The sequence below is a fragment of the Arachis duranensis genome, chromosome 3, assembly GCF_000817695.3.
Source record: "Arachis duranensis cultivar V14167 chromosome 3, aradu.V14167.gnm2.J7QH, whole genome shotgun sequence".
In the NCBI taxonomy this organism is placed as follows: Eukaryota; Viridiplantae; Streptophyta; class Magnoliopsida; order Fabales; family Fabaceae; genus Arachis; species Arachis duranensis.
The window spans coordinates 35,118,854-35,139,954 of record NC_029774.3 but is presented as its reverse complement, the minus strand read 5'-3'; the positions used below and the strand labels follow the sequence as shown (position 1 = coordinate 35,139,954).

The 21,101-nt window shown below is 33.2% G+C and overlaps 2 protein-coding genes across 3 annotated transcripts; both read right to left on the bottom strand.

Annotated features, from left to right (window-relative positions):
* Positions 1-1,131: 1,131 nt before the first annotated feature.
* LOC107478716 (protein MLN51 homolog) lies at positions 1,132-3,922 on the bottom strand. Its single transcript, XM_016098854.3, has 6 exons — positions 3,411-3,922; positions 2,810-2,891; positions 2,460-2,668; positions 2,231-2,361; positions 1,945-2,060; positions 1,132-1,552 (listed from the first exon to the last, which is right to left on the bottom strand). Exons 1-5 carry the CDS (start codon positions 3,839-3,841, stop codon positions 1,969-1,971), a joined length of 945 nt encoding a protein of 314 aa, XP_015954340.1. The 5' UTR covers positions 3,842-3,922; the 3' UTR covers positions 1,132-1,552; positions 1,945-1,968.
* Positions 3,923-8,383: 4,461 nt separating this feature from the next.
* On the bottom strand, positions 8,384-16,260 carry LOC107478712 (uncharacterized). Of its 2 annotated transcripts, XM_052259359.1 has the most exons (14): positions 15,957-16,260; positions 15,496-15,597; positions 12,666-12,936; positions 12,009-12,082; positions 11,653-11,812; positions 11,517-11,541; positions 11,332-11,421; positions 10,945-11,116; positions 10,747-10,820; positions 10,440-10,509; positions 9,961-10,032; positions 9,744-9,877; positions 9,291-9,364; positions 8,384-9,094 (listed from the first exon to the last, which is right to left on the bottom strand). In XM_052259359.1, exons 3-14 carry the CDS (start codon positions 12,856-12,858, stop codon positions 9,039-9,041), a joined length of 1,194 nt encoding a protein of 397 aa, XP_052115319.1. In that variant the 5' UTR covers positions 12,859-12,936; positions 15,496-15,597; positions 15,957-16,260; the 3' UTR covers positions 8,384-9,038. The 2 variants fall into 2 exon arrangements, with proteins under 2 accessions (XP_052115319.1, XP_052115318.1); XM_052259358.1 differs by lacking the exon at positions 15,496-15,597.
* Positions 16,261-21,101: the final 4,841 nt, after the last annotated feature.

Below are 21,101 nucleotides of genomic sequence, written 5' to 3'. Positions count from 1 at the left end.
AAAGAGGACAAAGAAAGAGAGGGAGAGAGGGGAAAGAGGAGGGAGAGAGATACAGAAAGAGAGACGGAGAGAGAGAGAGAAAAAGAGAGAGAGAGAAAGAGAGAGAGGGAGAAGAGGGGAGAGAGAAAGAGGGAAGGGGAGAGAGAGAGCATGGGGAGAGAGAGGGAGAGAAGGATAGAGAGAAAGAGAAGGGAGAGGGAGAAAGAGGGGAAGGGGAGAGAGAGAGAAGGAAGAGAGGAGAGGAGGGGGAGAGAAAGGAGAGAGATGGAGACAAGGAGATAAGAAAAAATTACTCGTATCATTTAAAAAGAAAATTATTTACATTAGAAAAATTATTTATAGAAAATGCTGAAAAGAGATAAGAAATAAAAAGGAACAAAGCAATGGAGGGGATTTCATTATTTACAAATGTTACTCATTTAGAAAAAAAAAATTTAATTTTTAGATTAAAAAATTCAATTCAACAAAAAGGTTAAAATTTTAGGTTTTTGTATGTAAAAAAATTAATTTTTGTGTAAAAATTGGTTTTTAATTAAAAAAATCAATTTTTTTATATAAAAACCAGTTTTTTAATGAAAATCGATTTTTTTTAGTGTAAAATAAAAACCAATTTTTTTTAATAACCGATTAAAAACTAATTTCAAATTTTACTAATCGATTAATAATCAGTTTTATCATATACAACCAATTTAATTAATTAACCAAAACTATATTTTTAGTTAATAAAAAAATTGGTTTAATTTTTAGATTAACCAAAATATGAACACCCTACTTTACCCGCAATTTTTAGCTTTTCTCGTGAAAAGCTTTTACATTAATTTTATCTAAAACTCATAAATGAGTTTCTTAAAATAAAGTATTATAATTGTTAACACACTCCACGAGTTGTAATTAGAGGTACTATACGGCCATACGGGCATACGGCCGATCAGCTTTTTCAGGGCCACTTGGGGTATATCTATCTGGATTGCAGCTAGAGTAATTCTCTCTGCCAGTCCCAAACAAATTAAAATAAATAAACAAAAATAATGCTCTGGTTCTAGGCATTAAGCCACCGACTAAACGATCACTTATTATTGGGTATTTCCATCCATGTAGCAGCATCAGGGAACAAAAACCGTAGTTCACGGTAATGGTAAATCACGGACAGCGCACTAACTACGGATTAAAATGTACATACATAGATTCCCACAAAAAATGAAATGCTATCTACAGGACAACCCGCTTGAGGCACATCTTTCTTTAGTATACATTTCCTCGTGCAACTATACTTGAGAAATAAGAGGACATTCAAAACCCTATCAATATGGATCACAAATTCACAAGTAGTCTTGGTTTTTCCAAATCGTCCATTATTGCATAATCCTACCAAAGAGAAACCGTAGTAACAGATTACAAGTAGTAAACCATAGAAACTATACACTTCTTCTCAAGGCTGATCTCATTTTCTACTGTCACACTTGCTCGAGCCATACCCACGGTCAGACTGGTAAAGCAATTTGGCTTAGAGGCTTGATCCGTCTCTGACAATATTCATTTTCAAGTTGTGCCGCTGAAATTTAAAAGAAAATAAAATATGATGGACCAATGTATAAACATGTCGAGAAGCTATGCTAATAGAACAAAATACACTTCTATCTGCTAGGTGTGTAACTGCTTATTGATGTTACAAGTTTGACTTTCCCATATTTGTGCCTCTATTTAAGAAGCATATATATACTTATCCAGGAACGCTGGTTGAAGGGGAATTATACGTACAGTACCAGAATAAAGGGAGTCATAAAAGAAATACGAGGAAATTAAACAGCAGCGTATTATTTAAGTAGATACAACTTTAATACAAATGATCCTCAAAGTATCTAATTAAGAATATGCCATCAATACTTACAGTTGTCCTATGTAAAACCTAAATTTATTAAAGCCAAACTCGCATTGAAGTCATACCTTGTCTTCCGAAAGTTTTTGAGGCTAGTTGACACTGTACTGAGGAGTATATCCTGTTAGCGTTATGAGAGCATGATCATCAACAGTACCACAAGGCAGGCCCCCATGATGGATACCTGCATTAAGTGATTAACAAAATTAACATAATGAAGATTCAACCGAAATTAGTGCATAAACAGACCACAATTTAGACTTGGTAATTGGTATATTGGAAAATCCACTACTCAATAGCAAATGCAGATGAAGTATATATATATATTAGAATTTGAAAATAGCAGCTAAGTACCAGGCAGTAATAACAGTGAAGTAGTTTGGTGTAGTGTTTCACCGGATGTGTTTGTTGGCAAAATCTTAGCTGAAGCACGGTACTCTCTGGAAGAACTAGAAGTTGAAGCGCTTTCCTTGAACTTCTCATGTCTACAAGGTCGAAATGTTCAAAATAAGATGGCATTAAAAATAACCAACACTAAAACTAACAGAAATTGTACACGAACGGCATTTGTATGTTAACATACATTTGATCTTTGGACGAAGAATTTAGATTATTGCATTTCATAATAGGTTTATATTTTTTACGTCCTCTTCCTTTAAAAATTCTTAAAGTCTGATTATTCTGATTTCCATAATTGTCAAGGGATCCAAATTGGTTCGTCTTCATGTATCTCTGGCCCTTGGTTTGGTTCTTCCTTTGTTGTTGATCATTACTCTTCGGAGGACTATTATCCTGAAATTAAAATATTGTAACTAGCACCGTTCATCATCACAGTCAGGCAATAAAGTATCAGAAAATGTAGAACATTTAGTATGTAGCATGTAACAGAATTTCAAACGAAGATGCAGTAAACTATTATCAATAGTTCCTCACTTTCATGTCTTCAAACTTGTCATGCTTCCACCTCGGTTCATCTGTGCAGTTGTCCCACAATTTCATTCCAGTGACAATGCCCCTGGATGACAGCAATTATTCAAGGGGAATCCATGAACATACATATGGCACACTAAATACCTTTAATGTACCAAAATTAATGCACAATGTAGAATTATGAATTTGGCTATTGTTTTACGGAGAACTGCTCAATGTTAGGCACTGAAAAGATATAATACAAATATATAATTAAATGTTAATGTAACAATATGAGAAAGAAGTTAAGTAGAATTAACATAGCTCTATTACATCTAATGCCATTCCCTACTAGTAGATCTAAACCATAATCAAAATGCATTCAAAACAATAATTAGCGTTTCTCTTTAAAGAAATCAAGAAAGAATTGAATTCGGTGGAAGAATCTTTGAAATTCTTAACAAGTTACAGAAACCTTTAAAAGCATGAATGGAAGCATGTGTAAGCATTTGTTTTAAAACTTGGAAGCACGAAATCAAGCAGGTAATTTCAGTAAACATCAGATCGAGCTTGAATTCAGAGTGAAACGGTACAAACAAATTAAAGTATTTGATGGCAAAAATACCTGCGCGTGCGGTAGCGGCGGCGGGGACTTAGAAAGCGATCGTCGTGCATGTAGAACGAACCATGCGTAGGCACGTAAGCGTCGTCGCGAACAGTAGTCTCCTTCTCTTTCTTCTTAGTCACACGATGCAGAGTTTCTTGAAGCTCTTCTTCATCTCCTTGGCTCATTTCTTCGAGCTCTTCTTCGAAAACAACCTTCTCTCCAAGTTCTTGGTACCAATCCGGTGAACCTTCGCCGCCGCCGTCAGATTCATTTGGAGGATGAAGTTGAGCAAAGCACGGCCGGCACTTTTCTGTGAGCCCATCGTGGCTGTATTCTTGGTCTTCATCGTCACTTGCTTCAATCCTCCGTGCCATCCACCACGGCGCTGAGACTCCATCGGCGTCGCTCTCATACTCAATCGATTTGGTTTGCTCTGAATCGTCCGCCATAGATCACAGAATGTTTGTGAGTAGGAGGTTATAGCAGTAGTACGATTTAGGAACAGAGGAAGCGAAGAGGAGCGGATTAGAAACGTGTGAGAGGGAGAAAGGGAGTGTTGGCGCTGAATGGAGGGAAAACAGAATGTTAGTTGAGCCCGTTGGTTGTGGCCCGCGCTATAACTGATCTGAAAATTAAATGGGTCCCGCTCTATTTTTCTACGAAAATTTGTTTTAAAAGAACCTTAAGGAGATTTAATTATTAAAACTTAAAAGAGATATTTTTTTATCAAAATTATTAAAACAAATTAATCAACAAATTAATCAACAAAAAAGTCTAAGTAAGTTAAGTAATAAGATTTTATACTTTCATTTTGAGTAAATATCCAATTTAATTTTCAAAATTTAAAATACACATCAATTAATTCTTGACTTTTGTAAATAATTAACCACATCTTTTATATTAAAAAATGTGAATTCTCGTTTATTTTTTAATAAACTGCCATCTTAACAGTACTAGTATACTGTTAAGTGCTAACTTGAGATTATAACTATACGCTAAAGTGGAAAAAGATTGAGTATGGGTCAAATTGGTATCCAAATTTATTTTCTAATGTCCAAATCAATCCATATTGAATTATAAAACTCTAACTCCCACCCTAATTTTCATTTCTTCTCTCCGGTTCTTTGTCTTCTTTTTTTGGGGTTAAATACTTTTTTCATCTCTAATATCTAAGACTAAAATCAAAATTATTCCCGACCCTTTTTTGTTTTTAAAATCATCCTCAACGTTACAAAACGTTATAAAATCGTCCTCATAGAATAGACCACCTCTTGTGCGACTAAGATATTATCCGTATTGATCCTTTCTGAGATAAAGCTTGCTTGAGTATTAGACACGATGATCCCTAGGTAAGTTCGGCTTAATCCTTTCAGCTATCACCTTGAGAATGATCTTATAGCAAATGTTACATAGGTTGATCGGTCTGAATTGAACAAAGTTTTTCGAAAAAGGGACTTTAGGGATGGTAGAAATAAGGATTTGGTTCACTCTAACAATATTTTCTAGATTCCTAAAAATTATTTGGATCCACCTCACTAGGAATTCGGCCATAGTATCCCAGCAATATTGAAAAAACTTTGCTGGAAGTCCATCACTTCTGAGAGCCTTCTAACTATCCATATTGAAACTGCGTGCTTGACTTCCTAAAAAGTGATATTCTTGTTTAGGTAGGAAAGGTCATTTTCGACCACTCTAAAAAATTTACCTGCAATAGAAAAATTAGAAAACACCAAAGAGTAATTATCAAGAGCATATACAAATTTTAAAAAGGATACACCAAGGTGATTAAACTCTTCCATATCATTAACCCATTCTCCTTTATTGTTTTTGAGCGAAGCGACATAGTTCCTTCGTCTTCTTCCATTTGCTTTTTGCTTAAAATATTTAGAGTTTTTGTCTTTAAAATTAATGATATTACATCTAAACATTTACATTTAATAGCTCTCTTCTTAAACAACAATCCTTTCATATTCTCTCCAAAGGTCATTATGGAGTTTCTCTAGAAACAGATTATTATTAAAAGAGAGACTTTGGTTAATGCCATTAAGTCTGAGGAGGATTTTTTGCTTTTTCTTAAAGATGTGATAAAAAAAAATTTCCTCTTTCTTCTCTTCATCTTCTAGTTCATTTTTTTCATCATCATCACCATCTTCTTCTTCTTTTTTCTTATTCATCTTTTTCTTTTTGTTTTACCTTCTTAAATTTCTTCTTACTTTACTCTCTTAACAAGAATAAAAATAAAAAAATCAAACAAAGAAGAAGAAGAAGAAACACATAATGCTGCAAAATTACCTAAAAGAGAATGAACTTACATTCATTTAACTAAAAGAAAGAAAGAAATAAGGAAAAGAAGAAGAAGGAAAAAAATGCAGCATTAAAAGAAATATTTTTTGTACAAAAATATTATTTTTACACTAAAATCAGCCACCAATATATTTTTGTGTAAATACATGTGTGCTTTAATTTATTTTCAATGTATATTTGTATTCCAGATGTATTTTATACTGGTAGCTGACTTTGTTGGTTGATTTTAGTGTACACGTAGTATAACTCATTTTTGTATTTGCAGCAAATTTGTGTGTAAAATGAAGATATTTGGGTGTAACAAGAAGATATTTGGATGTAAAACGAAGATATTTTGGTGTATTTTTATTTTGATAAGTTCTGCATAATTTAGAACTCTTCATCTTCCTCCTCCTCATCTTCTGCTGTTGCTTCTTTTTTTTCATCGTCATCATCTTCTTCTTCTTTTTTTCTTATTCATCTTTTTCTTTTTGTTTTACCTTCTCAAATTTCTTCTTGTTTTACTCTCTTAACAAGAATAAAAACAAAAAAATCAAACAAAGAAAAAGAAGAAAAAACACATAATGCTGCAAAATTACTTGAAAGAGAATGAACTTACATTCATTTAACTAAAAGAAAGAAAGAAATAAGGAAAAGAAGAAGAAGAAAAAATGCAGCATTAGAGGAAATATTTTTGTACAAAAATATTATTTGTACACTAAAATCAGTCACCAATGTATTTGTGTGTAAATACATGTGTGCTTTAATTTATTTTCAATGTATATTTGTATTCCAGTATGTATTATATACTGGTAGCTGACTTTGTTGGCTGATTTTAGTGTACACGTAGCATAACTCATTTCTGTATTTGCAGCAAATTTGGGTGTAACAAGAAGATATTTGGGTGTAAAACAAAGATATTTGAGTGTATTTTTATTCTGATAAGTTCTGCATAATTTAAAACTCTTCCTCTTCCTCCTCCTCATCTTCTGCTACTTCTTTTTTTTTCATCATCATCACCATCTTTTTCTTCTTTTTCTGTTATTCATCTTTTTCTTTTTGTACCTTCTCAAGTTTTTTCTTGTTTACTCTCTTAACAAAAAAAAAAGAAGAAACACATAATGTTGCAAAATTACTTGGAAGAGGATGAACTTACATTCATTTAACTAAAAAAAAGAAAGAAATAAGAAAAATAAAAAGAAAAAAATGCAGCATTAGAAGAAATATTTTTTTGTACAAAAATACTTTTTGTACACTAAAATCAGCCACCAATATATTTGTGTATAAATATATGTGTGTTTAATTTATTTTCAATGTATTATTTGTATTCCAGTATGTATTTTATATTGGTGGCTGACTTTGGTAGTTAATTTTAATGTACATGTAGCATAACTCATTTCTGTATTTGCAGTAAATTTGGGTGTAAAACGAAGATATTTGGATGTATTTTTATTCTGATAAGTTCTGCATAATTCAGAACTCTTCATCTTCTTCCTCCTCATCTTCTGCTGTTCTTATTAATCTTCTTATTTCATATTCTCATAATTTTTTTGGGAGGAAAAAATCAAACAAAGAAGAAAAAATACATAATGTTACAAAATTAAAAGAAGAAGGAGGAGAAACATGACGATGAAGATGAAACACGCGAAGAAAAATGAGGAGAAACACAAAAAAAAAGTTGAAGAAGAAGGAAGAAGAGGTGGAGGAGTAGAAACGCGAAGAAAAAATGACAGATATGATTTTCATCGAGGAAGAAGAAGAAGAGTCATTCTTAATAGTGAAGGAGCGCTTTGGAAACGTGATGCGCGTGTTAACACGCTTTTGTGAGTGAGCGTAGCTTCTGTTGGAATTGGTCCAACTTGTAAGACTTGTAAGCCAAAAAACCTTGCATATGTAGCATGACTGTTAACAATATTCTTGTAGACAACTTGGTTATTCTTGTCACGTCGTATGTTATCGTCTATCCCATCACCTAACGTCCAACCACCTTACATTAGGAAGGTTGAATTCGGAAGGTTGAGTTCGAACACACAGTAGAACTAAAGGATTTTAGGTTTGACATTACCTTATTCTCTGCATTTATTGAATGGTAGAGGCTTGAGACACATAATTTTCACTATCCGTGGGACGGGTTACCATCATACTCCAGAATGCACACAGATGATGACTCGTTTGGAAGTTGTATTAGAGATTTTCATCAGCACCATGGGCACCCCACCTGGCAGTGGGTTGAGAACTTGTGGTGACAGGTCTCCACTTCAGCCAGAATTTTGACTTGAAGATGACTTGGCTTGAAAACAAGGTCACACATATTCTGTTAGGGACAGATTTAGATACTTTCCGCCAGTATGTCCGGTGTTGCTTGTTGATGTTAATTTGGAAGTATTTGTTTACAGATAAATCAGTCAACCTTGTTCCTATCAAATGGTTGTCGACTTTGAAAATTTTTGATAGTTGCAGATAATTATCTTAGAAATCTGTTTTGCTGTCGCACACCTACCATCATTCTGCAGCTCTACTCGGCGTGATGTGACGGACATTACCAGGTGCATATTGTTAGTGGTGTCATGGATTTACCACAAGTTTCCGTACTTCTATCCGACTGGCAATGATGTACTCAGATTTCTGTTTCTTCAAGATAATTAATGTTTATTATTTATTGTTGTTTACTATTTACAATACTAAGTACTAAACATAATTTTTCTTCCATGAATAGATTGGTGGGACTAGGACAACAGACTAAGACCACCATCACGGTAGAGGACTACGACTGCGACACAGGCTTTGGCAAGCTACAGTATCTTCAGTTGTCTCAAGCTTTGGCAAGGGCAACGCAGTGCTATCTGCGACATCGAGAAATATAAATTAGAGTTCACAGGCTTTGTTTACAACAGAAAACAACCCAAAGGCATCCCCTTTTTTTTTTGACGAAAAAGATAGAGAACATGCCCCTAGTGCAATCAGCGCTAAACTCGTTCTATCATAGTTAACAACACAAGTTATGAATATGAAAAACTTTAATTAACATCTATTAATGATACTAAAGTACAAACTAAGCTTCCTCATTGGTACATGTACAAGTAAATAGTGTTTCTTTCTTTTTCCCAAACTCTGTATTTTCATGTAAAATGGAACAAATCCAATCCGTATATGTGCATTGTGCCAGAACCATTCTTTCCGTCTCCCCCTGCGAACCATTTCTTCGACTTGAGAGTGTCCTGGTCCAGGATGTTTAAACTGAAATGCTTTCTCATATCTTGCAGAGTTGAAGAAGCTCACTACATGTGCAGCAGAGATATGAAACAATCTGAAGATCTTAATCCCCAACAAAAATACTAAAACTAGAATATGTTTGAGAAGTTTTCAGGTAGAACCAGCATGTCTATTCTTCCATAAGATTGGAGCCACCAGTATCCACACTGAAAAGAGATAAACTTCGATTAATTGCATCTTAATTGCTTAATAGTAATATAGAAAGGGTAATAAACTCACTTCTCTCTCTCTCTCTCTCTCTCTCTCTCTCTCTGATTTTTAAATGTCAGTGTCTTCATTATGCTTAGAATATAAAAAATTCAACTGTTCATGTTGGACTTCAGTTTACCAAAAGATACTTACGATAAACACACACTGCCAACCACTCATTTATAATTCTGACCCATGTGCTGGTCCAGCCCACATCAATTGTCCACCTGCAGAAGAATAAAAAGGTTGGATGTCTTACTTCTGCAAAAATTTTGAGTGACCAAACGAGATTTGTACCATTATCAGTGTAAAACACTAAATAATGATGATGACGATGATTGTGACGGTACTGACTTCTGACTACTATTAATAAAGCACTAGGATTCATAATTATATAAAGTAAAACAGAACTGAAACTTCATGGGAACCAAATTTGTTGGGTCCGGGCATTTGGATTCGTATATAACTATTAGAAATGCATTTTCTTTGTTTTCCCTTTTTCTAAAATTTTCTGTTGAGGGATAAAGCACAAAAATAAAGCTCAGTGAAATACTGAAATGCAGATAAAATGAAATGAGCCAAATGCAGTAGGGTTGGGGAGCATACTTTCTCATAGAATGATGGCTATTCCATCCAATCAATAGCATAGCAAAGTACATTGCTCCTGTGGCAAAAACAAAATGGAAGAAGCCATAGCCATATGGAACATCATCCTCTGCTGGCGTATCATCCTTCCTGAACTGCATGGATCTTTCAGATAAGTCTTGGGGAACCTAATACTGAAGTTCAAAGTCAAGTAGTCAACTGAGTTTTTTTAACCAACCTGGAAGCATTTGGAATCTATGCCTGTTGAAAAAGTTGCAATAACGATTGCCAGTATTGCCACAACAAAGCTCTGCCAACAATAGCCATCGTCAAAAGTCAATTACCAGTTAAGTAACTGAGATAATCACATAATGAATTTTTTCAAAGATTTATAAATTAAAAGTGCCTAAGTTTCATAAACAAGATATGATGAATCAAAATCAAAATCAAAAAGATATTTTTATTAGAGTGCTTAAAGATTTCCATGAATAGACAAGAAACATTGAGTCATATTTTTGGGTGCCATTATGACTGTGTCCTTGTATATTTTGAATGGATACAGAATGATGACACCAATAATGAACAGATTATCTAGGACAGAGACTCAGGGTCCAATACACAATAGACCTATATATATATGTTAGTTTACAGCTACCAAGTTTAAAGAGCAGTTCTATGACAATTAAAATTTGAGTTAAACAAAGAGATCTATATTACAATGATGCTAAGCCAGTCTGTTTTGGTGGCAGAGTCCGACTTCCTGATGCAGTTTTCCCCAGTTGGTTCACTGCATACAAAATATATATCAAAGCTCAGATTCACTAGAAATGAAAAGCGAGAAGCAAAGAGTTGCAGAAAGCAATAAATGAACAGAAATCAAAACAAGACACAGACGCCTGTCTCTTCAGTTTGTTTTACACCCATACTTCATATGGGAGATAATATATAGAATAAAGTGCAAAACAATCATTGGACAATAATATCAATGCAAGTCCAGAATGGAGGCAAAGATTGGTAGCCCTGCCTTCTAATAGCACACCAGCAAAGGAAGACAACATAAAGCCCCATCAGCCCAGGAGTTAGAATGCCGGCATTCACCTATTGTAGAAATTCCACATCAAGTCAATAATAATAATAATAATAACAGCAGATAAAATTCCACATCACAATACTTTGTAAAGTGAATTGAGCAAGCAAAGACATGGCAAAAGATATAACTTACTTTTGGGTGCAGAGACACGCTTGTCATGAGCTGGAGAAGTACCAGTGACCATGTAATGAAAAAAATATTAAGGAGACAAGATGGCTTCGGTGCATACCAAATGTACATCAAAATGATTCCCACCAAACATATAACATATGCGGTCGTTGCAAAGAACATCACATGGATTTGGCTGCAAGGAAATTGATCAATGCATATTTACAAAATATATGATAAAAATATTATTCCTGATATCAATTATATAATAAATTCATCATCTTCGCATCATATCAAGGCTTAACAAAACTTTATATGAAACAAATCAATTATAAAAATTTACATAGCTATAAATATCTCAAACAAATTGTTAGTTCCAATTAGTTCTTTTATATACTGAGGAGATCTTACCATCTTGCTGCGTACTTTTCAGATTCACAGCATTCATTGAGCCATGTAATGAACCGGATTATGCTTACTAATTGAATTAGGAGAAAAACCCTGAAAAAGATATAGAAAACATTTTAAAATATCAGAGTTTAGTTTCTGAAAAGAAATGACATGTAAAAATCATTTAAAATATCTGAAGACTATACCCGGCACCGAAATGGGCAACCTCCCCTGCGGAAAAATAATTATGTCAGACATAATGATAAGGTTATACTAGCAGCATATACTACCAGAAAGGATTATTAATACTATAAGGCTTGTTGAAAGAAAAAGTTTACTAACCGTAAATCTGAATAAATTCAGAAGGGAGTAAAAATGGGATGACAGTCATGGCGATCCAGAGAACAATCTTGACAGACCACCATCCAGAGTGCCATTTATCTCTAGTTACGTTCAGTTTAGAAGTGCCAGCAGTTGACAAAAACATGATTATGTAAAATATCTGATCTCAGGTTAAGGTTCAGCTTAAATATTCGGGTAAGTGATGACTCAGCTATAATGTAATGTAGTACTTTCATTAAAGAGAAATCATGTACCCCTCTCTCTCTCTCTCGAGCATAAAAGAATATATACTACTGATTATCATGCTTTGCTTAATCCTTCAGCAACAATGTTTCATGCATATAACCGAAGGATACAAAGCAACCCAAACTCACACGTAGAACTCCTTCAGCACCCAAACAGTCTTTTCCACCATTGCAACCTTTTAATCCTGCAGGATCAATATATTAGATTTAACGTTCACTGAAAAACCTTCTAAATTTGAGGGAACATGAACTTGGTCGTTCAGTATGTGTATATGGCAGTGCCTGTAGCAATTTCTATTGACTGAATTAAAGAATTGCTAAACACCTTTGAAGTTCAACTCAAAAGGAGGATTGAAATTTATAAATAAAAAGCTTCCTTGTCCACATTGTAAATCAAACCACCTCAAAAAAGATGCTCACCATGTGTATACATTTTCGACTTCTCATTGCAAATATCAGAATATCATAACATCTAATTCATACTTTGATGGGACATGATCAGATTTCAAACCAAACATTGTGAACCATAGGGTCTAGTATTCAGTATCAATAAATAAATTAATTAAATAGATAAATTTTATATACTTTAATAAAATGCAAATGGCATAGACAGGACTGGTATGCCGTGCCAATAAATAAATAAATTCAATAGGTATACTTTATTAAAAAATACAATGGCATAGACATGTGTATGAAAGAAGCAGCAGAAAACTAAAATTGGCAACAGGATGTGAAAGCCCATCAATGTAAGGGTTTAAGCAATCTTACTCTCCATTTCTGTTAGAGCACCACGACCATAATCACGGGCAGCCCATGCCAACAGGTTGGCCACTAGAAAGAACAAGGCATAAACATATCTTGCCATCCAAGGATTGGATGCATTTCGGAACTGGCTGAACCATGAAGAATCCTTGGATATGATACACCGCTCGTTACCATTGTTGCTTTGCCCAGTTTCCATCTGCACTTCAACACAGCATGAATGGCGCACGTATAGGAAATATATGTTATTCCATTGAGATTATCTATTCTGTTCCCCCTGTAATGTAAAGCAGAAAAAGACTAGTGTTTGTTAGAGTGATTCATTACCGTTAGCTAAACCTCAAATTAAAGAGAACAGCTACAGTTTGAATGTTGGTGAGATTTGGGCAACATTCTTTGTCCTTTACTAATGGATTTTGTCCTCACGTAACTGAAGAATAGTAGTTACTCACTGTTTTTTCCCACTATTTGGTATCGATAGTTATTTCACTTTAATTTGTCCTAACCGTCGCACATTTTTGCCAACTATTACCTAACAATCATCGTAGAATAAATTTTGACTCCAACAATTGAAGGGATATGCAAAATGAGTACAAATCAGCACAATTCGCATCTCTTTAGCCCTCAACAATAAAGAAGTCAATTGCGATTCTCTCGCTATTCTAAGAAATAATGATAACCCAATTGCAATTGGACAATCATGCTTCCACTTGACAAGATAATCTAATATTTGCCCCAATAAACATAATAAAATTTATGGGTTTTGGTAGGAAGTACTTCTGAAAGATAATTTAATTCTTACTACCACGCTTCCACTTAATAAGATGACCTACTATTTGCCTTAGAAAGTATAACAATAATTTACCCGAGTTTTTGTTAACAGGCATAGTAGGACATTAGATAAAGAAATATGATATGTTGTATCAAGTTAAAAAAGAAAAAAAAAAGAAAGAAGAGAAGAGAAGAAAATGTACTAATAAACAAACTTTAAAAGTTCCTTTTTTCTAAAAAACATATTTTTAATTTCTTAACAACTGACTTTAAAACAGTGATTAGCTAAAATCAGAATAAACTGATTCTATTCACGCGGAAAAAATTTATCTCTTTAAACATTTTTTTTAATACTAAATGATATTAGACATTATTTTATAAATTTATACAAATAGACATGTCCTATCTTTTGAATAATGAGTTTATCAATTAAAAAATTTTACTGAAAAAGCTACAAAATAAATTTCTAATACATTTAATATATATTTAAGAAAAATAAAATAAAAGTTTCTAACAATAAGAACCCATAAATAAAGCCTCAAATAAACGGCAGTGACCTCATACTTCCATGAGTTCCATCCCCACCCATTTCTATACAATGGTAAAACATTACCTATAAAACGAACTGATCTAAATAATAAAAAATTAAGTAAAATATCTTTTTGACGTAATAATAAATGATTAAATATTTATGTAAATTTTTTATAAATTAACCATATCTACAAATTAAATTTTGATAAGATCAAACCTAAATTAATGTGTAATTATTCAAATCAGTCCCTAAAATTTTAAAAGTAGATATTTTAATTCCTAAAAAAAATTAATACAAAGATCAATCCTTAAGATTTTACTCTTGTAGACAAATTAGTCCCTAGTTCATTTTTTCGCGGAGTAATTTCTCAAGTCAGTCCCCAAAAAATTTTAAAAGTGGACATTTTAGTCCCAAAAAAAAAATAATAGACAGTTCAATTTCTAACATTTTTTTCCGTCAGACATAATAATTTTCCGTCTAAAAAAACGTAAAATAAAATTATTATTATTATTATTATTAATTGCACAATAATATTTTTATATTTTTTGAACAAAATAATAATAAATTTATCATTAGATTTTTATGTATGTATTTATAATATAAAAAGTATATATATAGTCACTCAATATCAATAATAATAATAATAATAATAATAATAATAAATTATTAGAGATTATTCTATAAAAAATTTAAGATTGAAACCATTTGATATTTTTGTATTTAATATAATCAAAAGATGTCCTATTTTGAAAAAAGAAGTGCTAGAGAACTAGTAAGTTTTGTATTTTGTAATTATCAATTAGCCATTATTAATATTTTTAATGGTGTGAACAGTTATTAAATGTATGTATTTATTCCTTATTATTATCACTGTTTTACAAATCAAATCTATCTTATCTTTTTATGATATATAGAGTTTAATTTTAATGGACGGACAGATTACACAATCATCTAATTATATCCAATTTTTTAAATAACTATTTGTGCCGTCATGTGAAAGGTATGTAGTATTACGTCATTAAAGGTGCATGTAAAATTATTTTACAGCATGTATTAAAATTAAATTCATATTATTATATATAAAAATATAGAAATTAAATAATTCTTGGGAGTACGAATTTTATGCTCTTTCCAAGTTCTGTTTATATGAACAGAATATAGTACAAGCAATAGCATTGCACAACTTGAAGGCCTGTTTTAAGGAATGCGTTAATGGTCAGAACTCAGAAAACTCAAAACCTGATAGTCTCTACTTTCTAGTTTCTACACGGGAGAAAAAAGGAACCAAGAAAAAAAAAAGCTTATTACGTCATTTATCACGCGAGTAGCCAGCCAGAATATTTTTAAAAAATAAATGATTTAGTTAAAATATTTCTATTAAATAAATAACCAGAGAATTTTGGTTACAAAAGAAGTGAAAAATTGTCGTTTATCTGTTAAAAAAGCACACATTTGATGAATTTTCAGTCCAAGAGCATTTTTCAATTATATTTGAAATAGTTGAGTGTAGTGGAGTGATTCGTTTTCCTTTACCTCGAAGTAAGCGTCTAAACTTTGCTTTCTTCCTTTCCTAATTTTCTCGGCGAAGAAACATCAAAACCATATCGATCATTCATTCATGTGGATTCAGCATTTCTATCCAGGAAATCAAAGAAAATGTATATCATCGACTGAACCTAGCTAATTCATAATCTTAATAAGAGAATGCAGAAAACTGAAGTGAAATTAAAATCAACGAAATGAACACACGAATCAGCCAAAATGCAGCTGCAAGAGTACAAACAGTCAAACAGAGTCTTCAAAATCTTGCATCAATATATAATTTAACATTCACAGACCGCTAAGAATGAAAGATATTCGGAACAAAAATTGTTAATGCGCAAGTTCAGATGGAAATGTAAGGCATGCAAGTAGCTGAATTGAGAAATGAGAAATTGAGAATCGCTTATGTTAACGTAAATGCGAAGAATAATTGAAGAAATGCAATTGAATACCTGAACTGAGCTGAAAGCAATGGCGAAGAAGACTACGCAGATCTACGAGCTGCCAACACACACCAGTTGAATCAGTGTTTCCAATTGGAGAGAGGCTTTCATTCTCTTTCTCTTTTCAATGTTTCTTTCTCTTTTTGGAGAAAAACACAAATAAACGAAAAAGAAAAAAAATGACGGAATGAGATCGGGTTGGTGCTTTTGGCCGAGAGAGAGAGAGAGAGAGAGTTTTTGGCTTGGTGGTTTTTATTTGCTTTTTCTTTTGTTTATTTCCCGCCGTAGCCGTAAGCTTCCTCCACTTGCTTTCCGCTCTAGACCAGTGTAGTACTCTTCCTTCCTCTCAAGCTATTTATTTAGGAGAAAAGGTCCAAGGATAAAGAAAATTTTACTGATTTTTGTCATCACTTTTGGGGATTTTTTATTTTAATAAATTAAATAAATATTTTATTTATTAAATTAAATAATTGTAAAAATTATTACAAAATATGTCAGCTTTTCTTATCTTACTTTTGATTATAAATTTAATTTTTTTTAGTTTAAGTAAGTGTTGGAGGTTCGAATTCCGTCTTGTGCATGCGATACCCCATTGACCGGTAATAAATTCTTAAATGGGGTTTGATTTGCGATGGATTAGTCTTTGACCTGTCGAGTTGAAGACAAAAAAAAGATAAATGTCTATTGTGTTAAACTATAAATTGAAAAGAGGCATAATATTCAATTATTAAAAATCTTAACAAGCAAAAATAAAAACAAAATTGTCTTTTTTTTTATAATCTACATAAATGTATTGTAATATAATAAGATATATTTTTTTGAAGAATTAATCTAAACACTTTTAGTGTGTAAAAATATCTATAAATAAAAAACTTTCCTCTTGACATCTTTCTCTTAAATTTGAAGAATTTGCATAATCAAACCCAAAACATCGATAAAAATAGACAATTATATTATAAAAGAAAAGAAAACTAACCGCTAAATGGTTATTAAATCTAGATATCTAAATACCAAATAAAAATTGCAACATAAACGAGAAGAGGATGGTGGAAAGAGAAAGAGAAGAAGAAAAGAAAAAGGAAATAGAAAAATAAAAGAAGAGAAAAGAAGCATAACCAGAATAAGAAAAAAAAAAGAGAAAAGAGAAATAAGAAGAGGAGGATTATGGATGGTAGCAACAGCTTTCACTACTGGTGACTTGGTTGAACTTGCATAAAGAAATTTTTAAAATGAAAAAAAAAAAGAGACAATTATTTTTTTAAATAAATATAATAAATAATTTATTTATTAAAATATATAATTTGTAGTATTTTTATAAAAATGTATCATATATTTTATCTTATTTACAGTGTAAATGAAATAAGAGTGTACGTAAATAAGATAAAGCACAAAACGACATGGTCAAATCACGTTTATACACGTGGTGTGTAACGATTTTATCTTATTTACAGTATAAACGACTGTAAATAAGATAAGAGTAGAGAAGGCCTATATATATGTATTTCATTCACAATGCCATTCGAGTCCTTGTTACATTCATTTTTTCAATTTTTCTCTCATTTCTATTATTTGTTAATCATATTATCGAATTACTAGGAGATTATTGTAACACCCTAATATTCAAATCCTTATGTTCAAGTCATAAGTCAATGATATTACGGTGGTACGACTCTCAGGTAAATTTTTAATATATAAATATAGGTAAATTCGAAAGGAATATTAATTGAGAAGTCTGAAAAGAGTAGAAATAAAATTGCAAAGACGTATCACTCACGTTTCGACAACAAAAAGATAAATCGTGAAGCTGAAAGCGACATACGGACAAAGCATAAAGGAGATTAAGAGATAGATAACAGATAGATATATATAACATAAGTAAATAGCCACTAGTCGCGACCCGCGAAGTTTAGGCCGGCTAGGGTACAGTATGAAAGTAGTTGACAACAGTATATCCTAATCTCTCCCAAAGGAAAGATGAGAGCCTCTATAGGCAAGTTCAAAAGAGTTCAATACATAATATAATCTTTTCAAAACAAAGGTGGAGAGATTCTAAGCAAAACACAAAGTAGAGAAAAATAAAGATCTTCGCCGTCTCTCAGACGAACCACAGCTCACTTCTGAGCACCTGGACCTGTATCTGAAAAACAAGAGATATATACGGAATGAGAACCCCGGACCCATGGGTTCCCAGTACGATAAAAGTGCCAAATAAATACAATGCACTGCAATAAAAACTCACTAAGCATCCTAAACTTCTTCACCAATTATCCATCCTAGGTTCTCGCTAATCCATGAATAGGCAACTGTCATAAGGGAGTGCTGAATCTAATTCATGTTTCACGTGTTTCCCAACTCACTGACTCTTCCACGAATCAGACTCAGAATCATACACAAAACCATCACCAGTTGTTCTGCCTCAGCAATTTTATATCAATACATCATACCCTCGCATGGAGCTAGTGAAACCACATTACTGCGTCTACCCAGGGAGCTCAAATTATCTCATCAAGAACAGCCCTCAACATCCACCGACACCAACATGAGGGGCCTCTCAGTTGTACAAGCACAAGCAATACAGGCAAGTAATACACAAATAAGGTACAAGTAGAACAAGTAGCACATAATCAGTTAACATAGCATATATGATGTAGAAATCCAAAACAAATAGGCAAACCTAAACAATTCAAACATATACAAATGATGTATGCCTGCCCTATGGCTGATGATATCATCTGTCGGTTATATAGCCAACCCGACATGTCCTAGTAGCTAATCATTGGACAGAAACACCCCTTGCGGAGCAAGTAGGTTTGAGCTACAACCCCTTTGCTACTACCCGCTCAACCCAGAGCCAGTGGAATAACCACTACTGCGGCTACTACCTAGGCGGGTGTTCAAAAGCTCAACCTGGAGCGAGTGGATTCACCACTACTGTCGCTACTACCCAGGCGTCACAATCTCTGACCTGGAGCAAGTGGGACGAACCACAACCCTTGCTACTACCCAGGATCTCATAATATACATTCGTTCAGTTTAAAAGCAATCCTTATTGTTATCAAATCTCAAACATTAACCTGGAGTAAGCGGGACGAACCACCACCCCTTACTACTACCCATGTATCACAAATACGTTCATTCAAAACTCCATAATTAAACTCATTTATCATAAACATTCTCATACCCGGAGCAAGTGGACAACGCCACTGCCTACTACCGGGGGTCACACATCACATTTCAACATTTTCCATTATTATCCATTTAACACATTCATTCATTAATCATATATGCATTTATACTCAGCCATAATTAATAATGGCCTTGTCGTAACCCAGCAATAACTCAGCCATTCGGCTCATGGTTCAATCAAGAACCAGCCATTTATCAATAAATATAACCCTTCGGCTCATGGCATACACGATACTTCTACCGTCATCCTCCATATCTCATATAATCATCTTTGATCATCATTGATCACAACTTTTTTCCTTGCTTCATTCGTAAGTTACCACATCCCCTAGCTCCTTCCTCTTTGCTAGGCATATCATAAAGATTTAATACATAAGGGGTGAGATCGGACGCTTAGAAGTATGAGATTTGGCTTTCAAAACTCAAAAACCAACTTTGGCATGAAAACAGGGCCACGCACACGCGTACTTCACGCGCACGCGTGGATGGCCACAAAGCTCATCGACGCGTATGCATCATTCACGCGGACGCGCGGAATGAAAAATAAACAATGACACGCACGCGTCAGCCACGCGTACGAGTGGGTGCTCTTGCGCCCCATGCACAAAACTGGCACAATTCTAGCATTACTCTCGGGAAAATAGATGGGCATTGAGTGCAGCGCATCGGCGCGCCCACGCACACCACGCGCACGCGTGGATGGCGCCTTCCAGAAGAACGGCGCGTACACGCCAAGTGTGCCTACGCGCGGGGGGTTACTCTGCTTAAAATTTTTCTAAGTTAAAAGCTGAAGAATTCACAGATTCAACCCCAATCTTCCGACGGACATAACTTTCTCATTTTAAATCATTTTTCACCCGTTCTTCGAACGACATGGACATCCCGGTACTGCCGGTCAAAATTTCACTGCGCGCTTTTACGCAGAAAACTATGTTTTCCGACTCGAAAAATTCACTGAATCAAAATATCATATTTAAATCATCAAATTCCAATTGCCAAATCTTCCAACCATATTCGCTCCTATTTAACTTATTATTTAATTAATTTCGGTTAGACCGGGTATTACAATTATGACGTGCGCCAATACACATAATGCGAGCGGGCATACTACAAGAAAAAAGGCCTATGGTCATGTTTTTTTTTTGCCACGCTAAAGCGTGGTCAAAAATAGTCAATGGCCACACTTTTATGAGGATGGCAATTAAAGATATATTTGGCCACATTTTTTTTGCTATGTTTTAAAAGCATGACGAAAAGGGTCAATAGCCACGCTTTTATGAGGATGGCAACTGATTAGAGATTTGGCCACGCTTTTTTTTACTACGCTTAAAAGGAGTAGCCATGGAGAGAAACAGGCATACTTTTAAAGCGTAGCCATCAACCGATTGAACACGACATGGCATATCGCTGGACCACGGACAGATCCAAAGAGGCAAGCATAGGTCTTGGCTCTCCCAACTTTTTTGAACAAAGTTAACCATTATAAAAATATAAAGTTCTTATGTATTATATAATTTTACTTGAAAATTAGAGTAAGTGATTATCTTAGATAAATAATTAAATTAGTAAACTCAAAAAAAAAATAACAATTTTTAAATTGAAAAAAATATTATTGATAATCACTTTTCAATTAAATAAAATTTCAAATCTTTAAATAAAATAATTATATTTTATATATTTTATTCGTGAATATATTTTAAATGCATATAATAAAGTTATTAAAAAAACTTATTTATATTATTTTATAGTATATTTTTTTATGATATGAAGCATAAAAATATAATTTACTATCACAATGATACTCAACAAAGTATACTAATAAAAAATATATAACTTTTATATTTTATCGAATCCAAAATAAAAAAAATATAAGAACTAAGATAATTTTTTTATATAACAAGTACTTATTAGTATTTTTTAATAAAAAAATATTAATTATGATTATATATATATATAATGAATATATAA

What these genes read in the sequence shown, in the direction of transcription:
- LOC107478716 (XM_016098854.3), bottom strand. Translation starts at nt 3,841, where the DNA reads ATGGCGGACGATTCAGAGCAAACCAAATCGATTGAGTATGAGAGCGAC. An exon ending in TCTTCGTCCAAAGATCAAAT is followed by an intron (nt 2,362 to 2,459) that starts GTATGTTAACAT and finishes TCGACCTTGTAG; the next exon opens with ACATGAGAAGTTCAAGGAAA. An exon ending in TTCACTGTTATTACTGCCTG is followed by an intron (nt 2,061 to 2,230) that starts GTACTTAGCTGC and finishes CACTTAATGCAG; the next exon opens with GTATCCATCATGGGGGCCTG.
- LOC107478712 (XM_052259359.1), bottom strand. Translation starts at nt 12,858, where the DNA reads ATGGAAACTGGGCAAAGCAACAATGGTAACGAGCGGTGTATCATATCC. An exon ending in GAAAAGTACGCAGCAAGATG is followed by an intron (nt 11,117 to 11,331) that starts GTAAGATCTCCT and finishes ATTTCCTTGCAG; the next exon opens with CCAAATCCATGTGATGTTCT. An exon ending in AGCCATCATTCTATGAGAAA is followed by an intron (nt 9,365 to 9,743) that starts GTATGCTCCCCA and finishes ATTCTTCTGCAG; the next exon opens with GTGGACAATTGATGTGGGCT.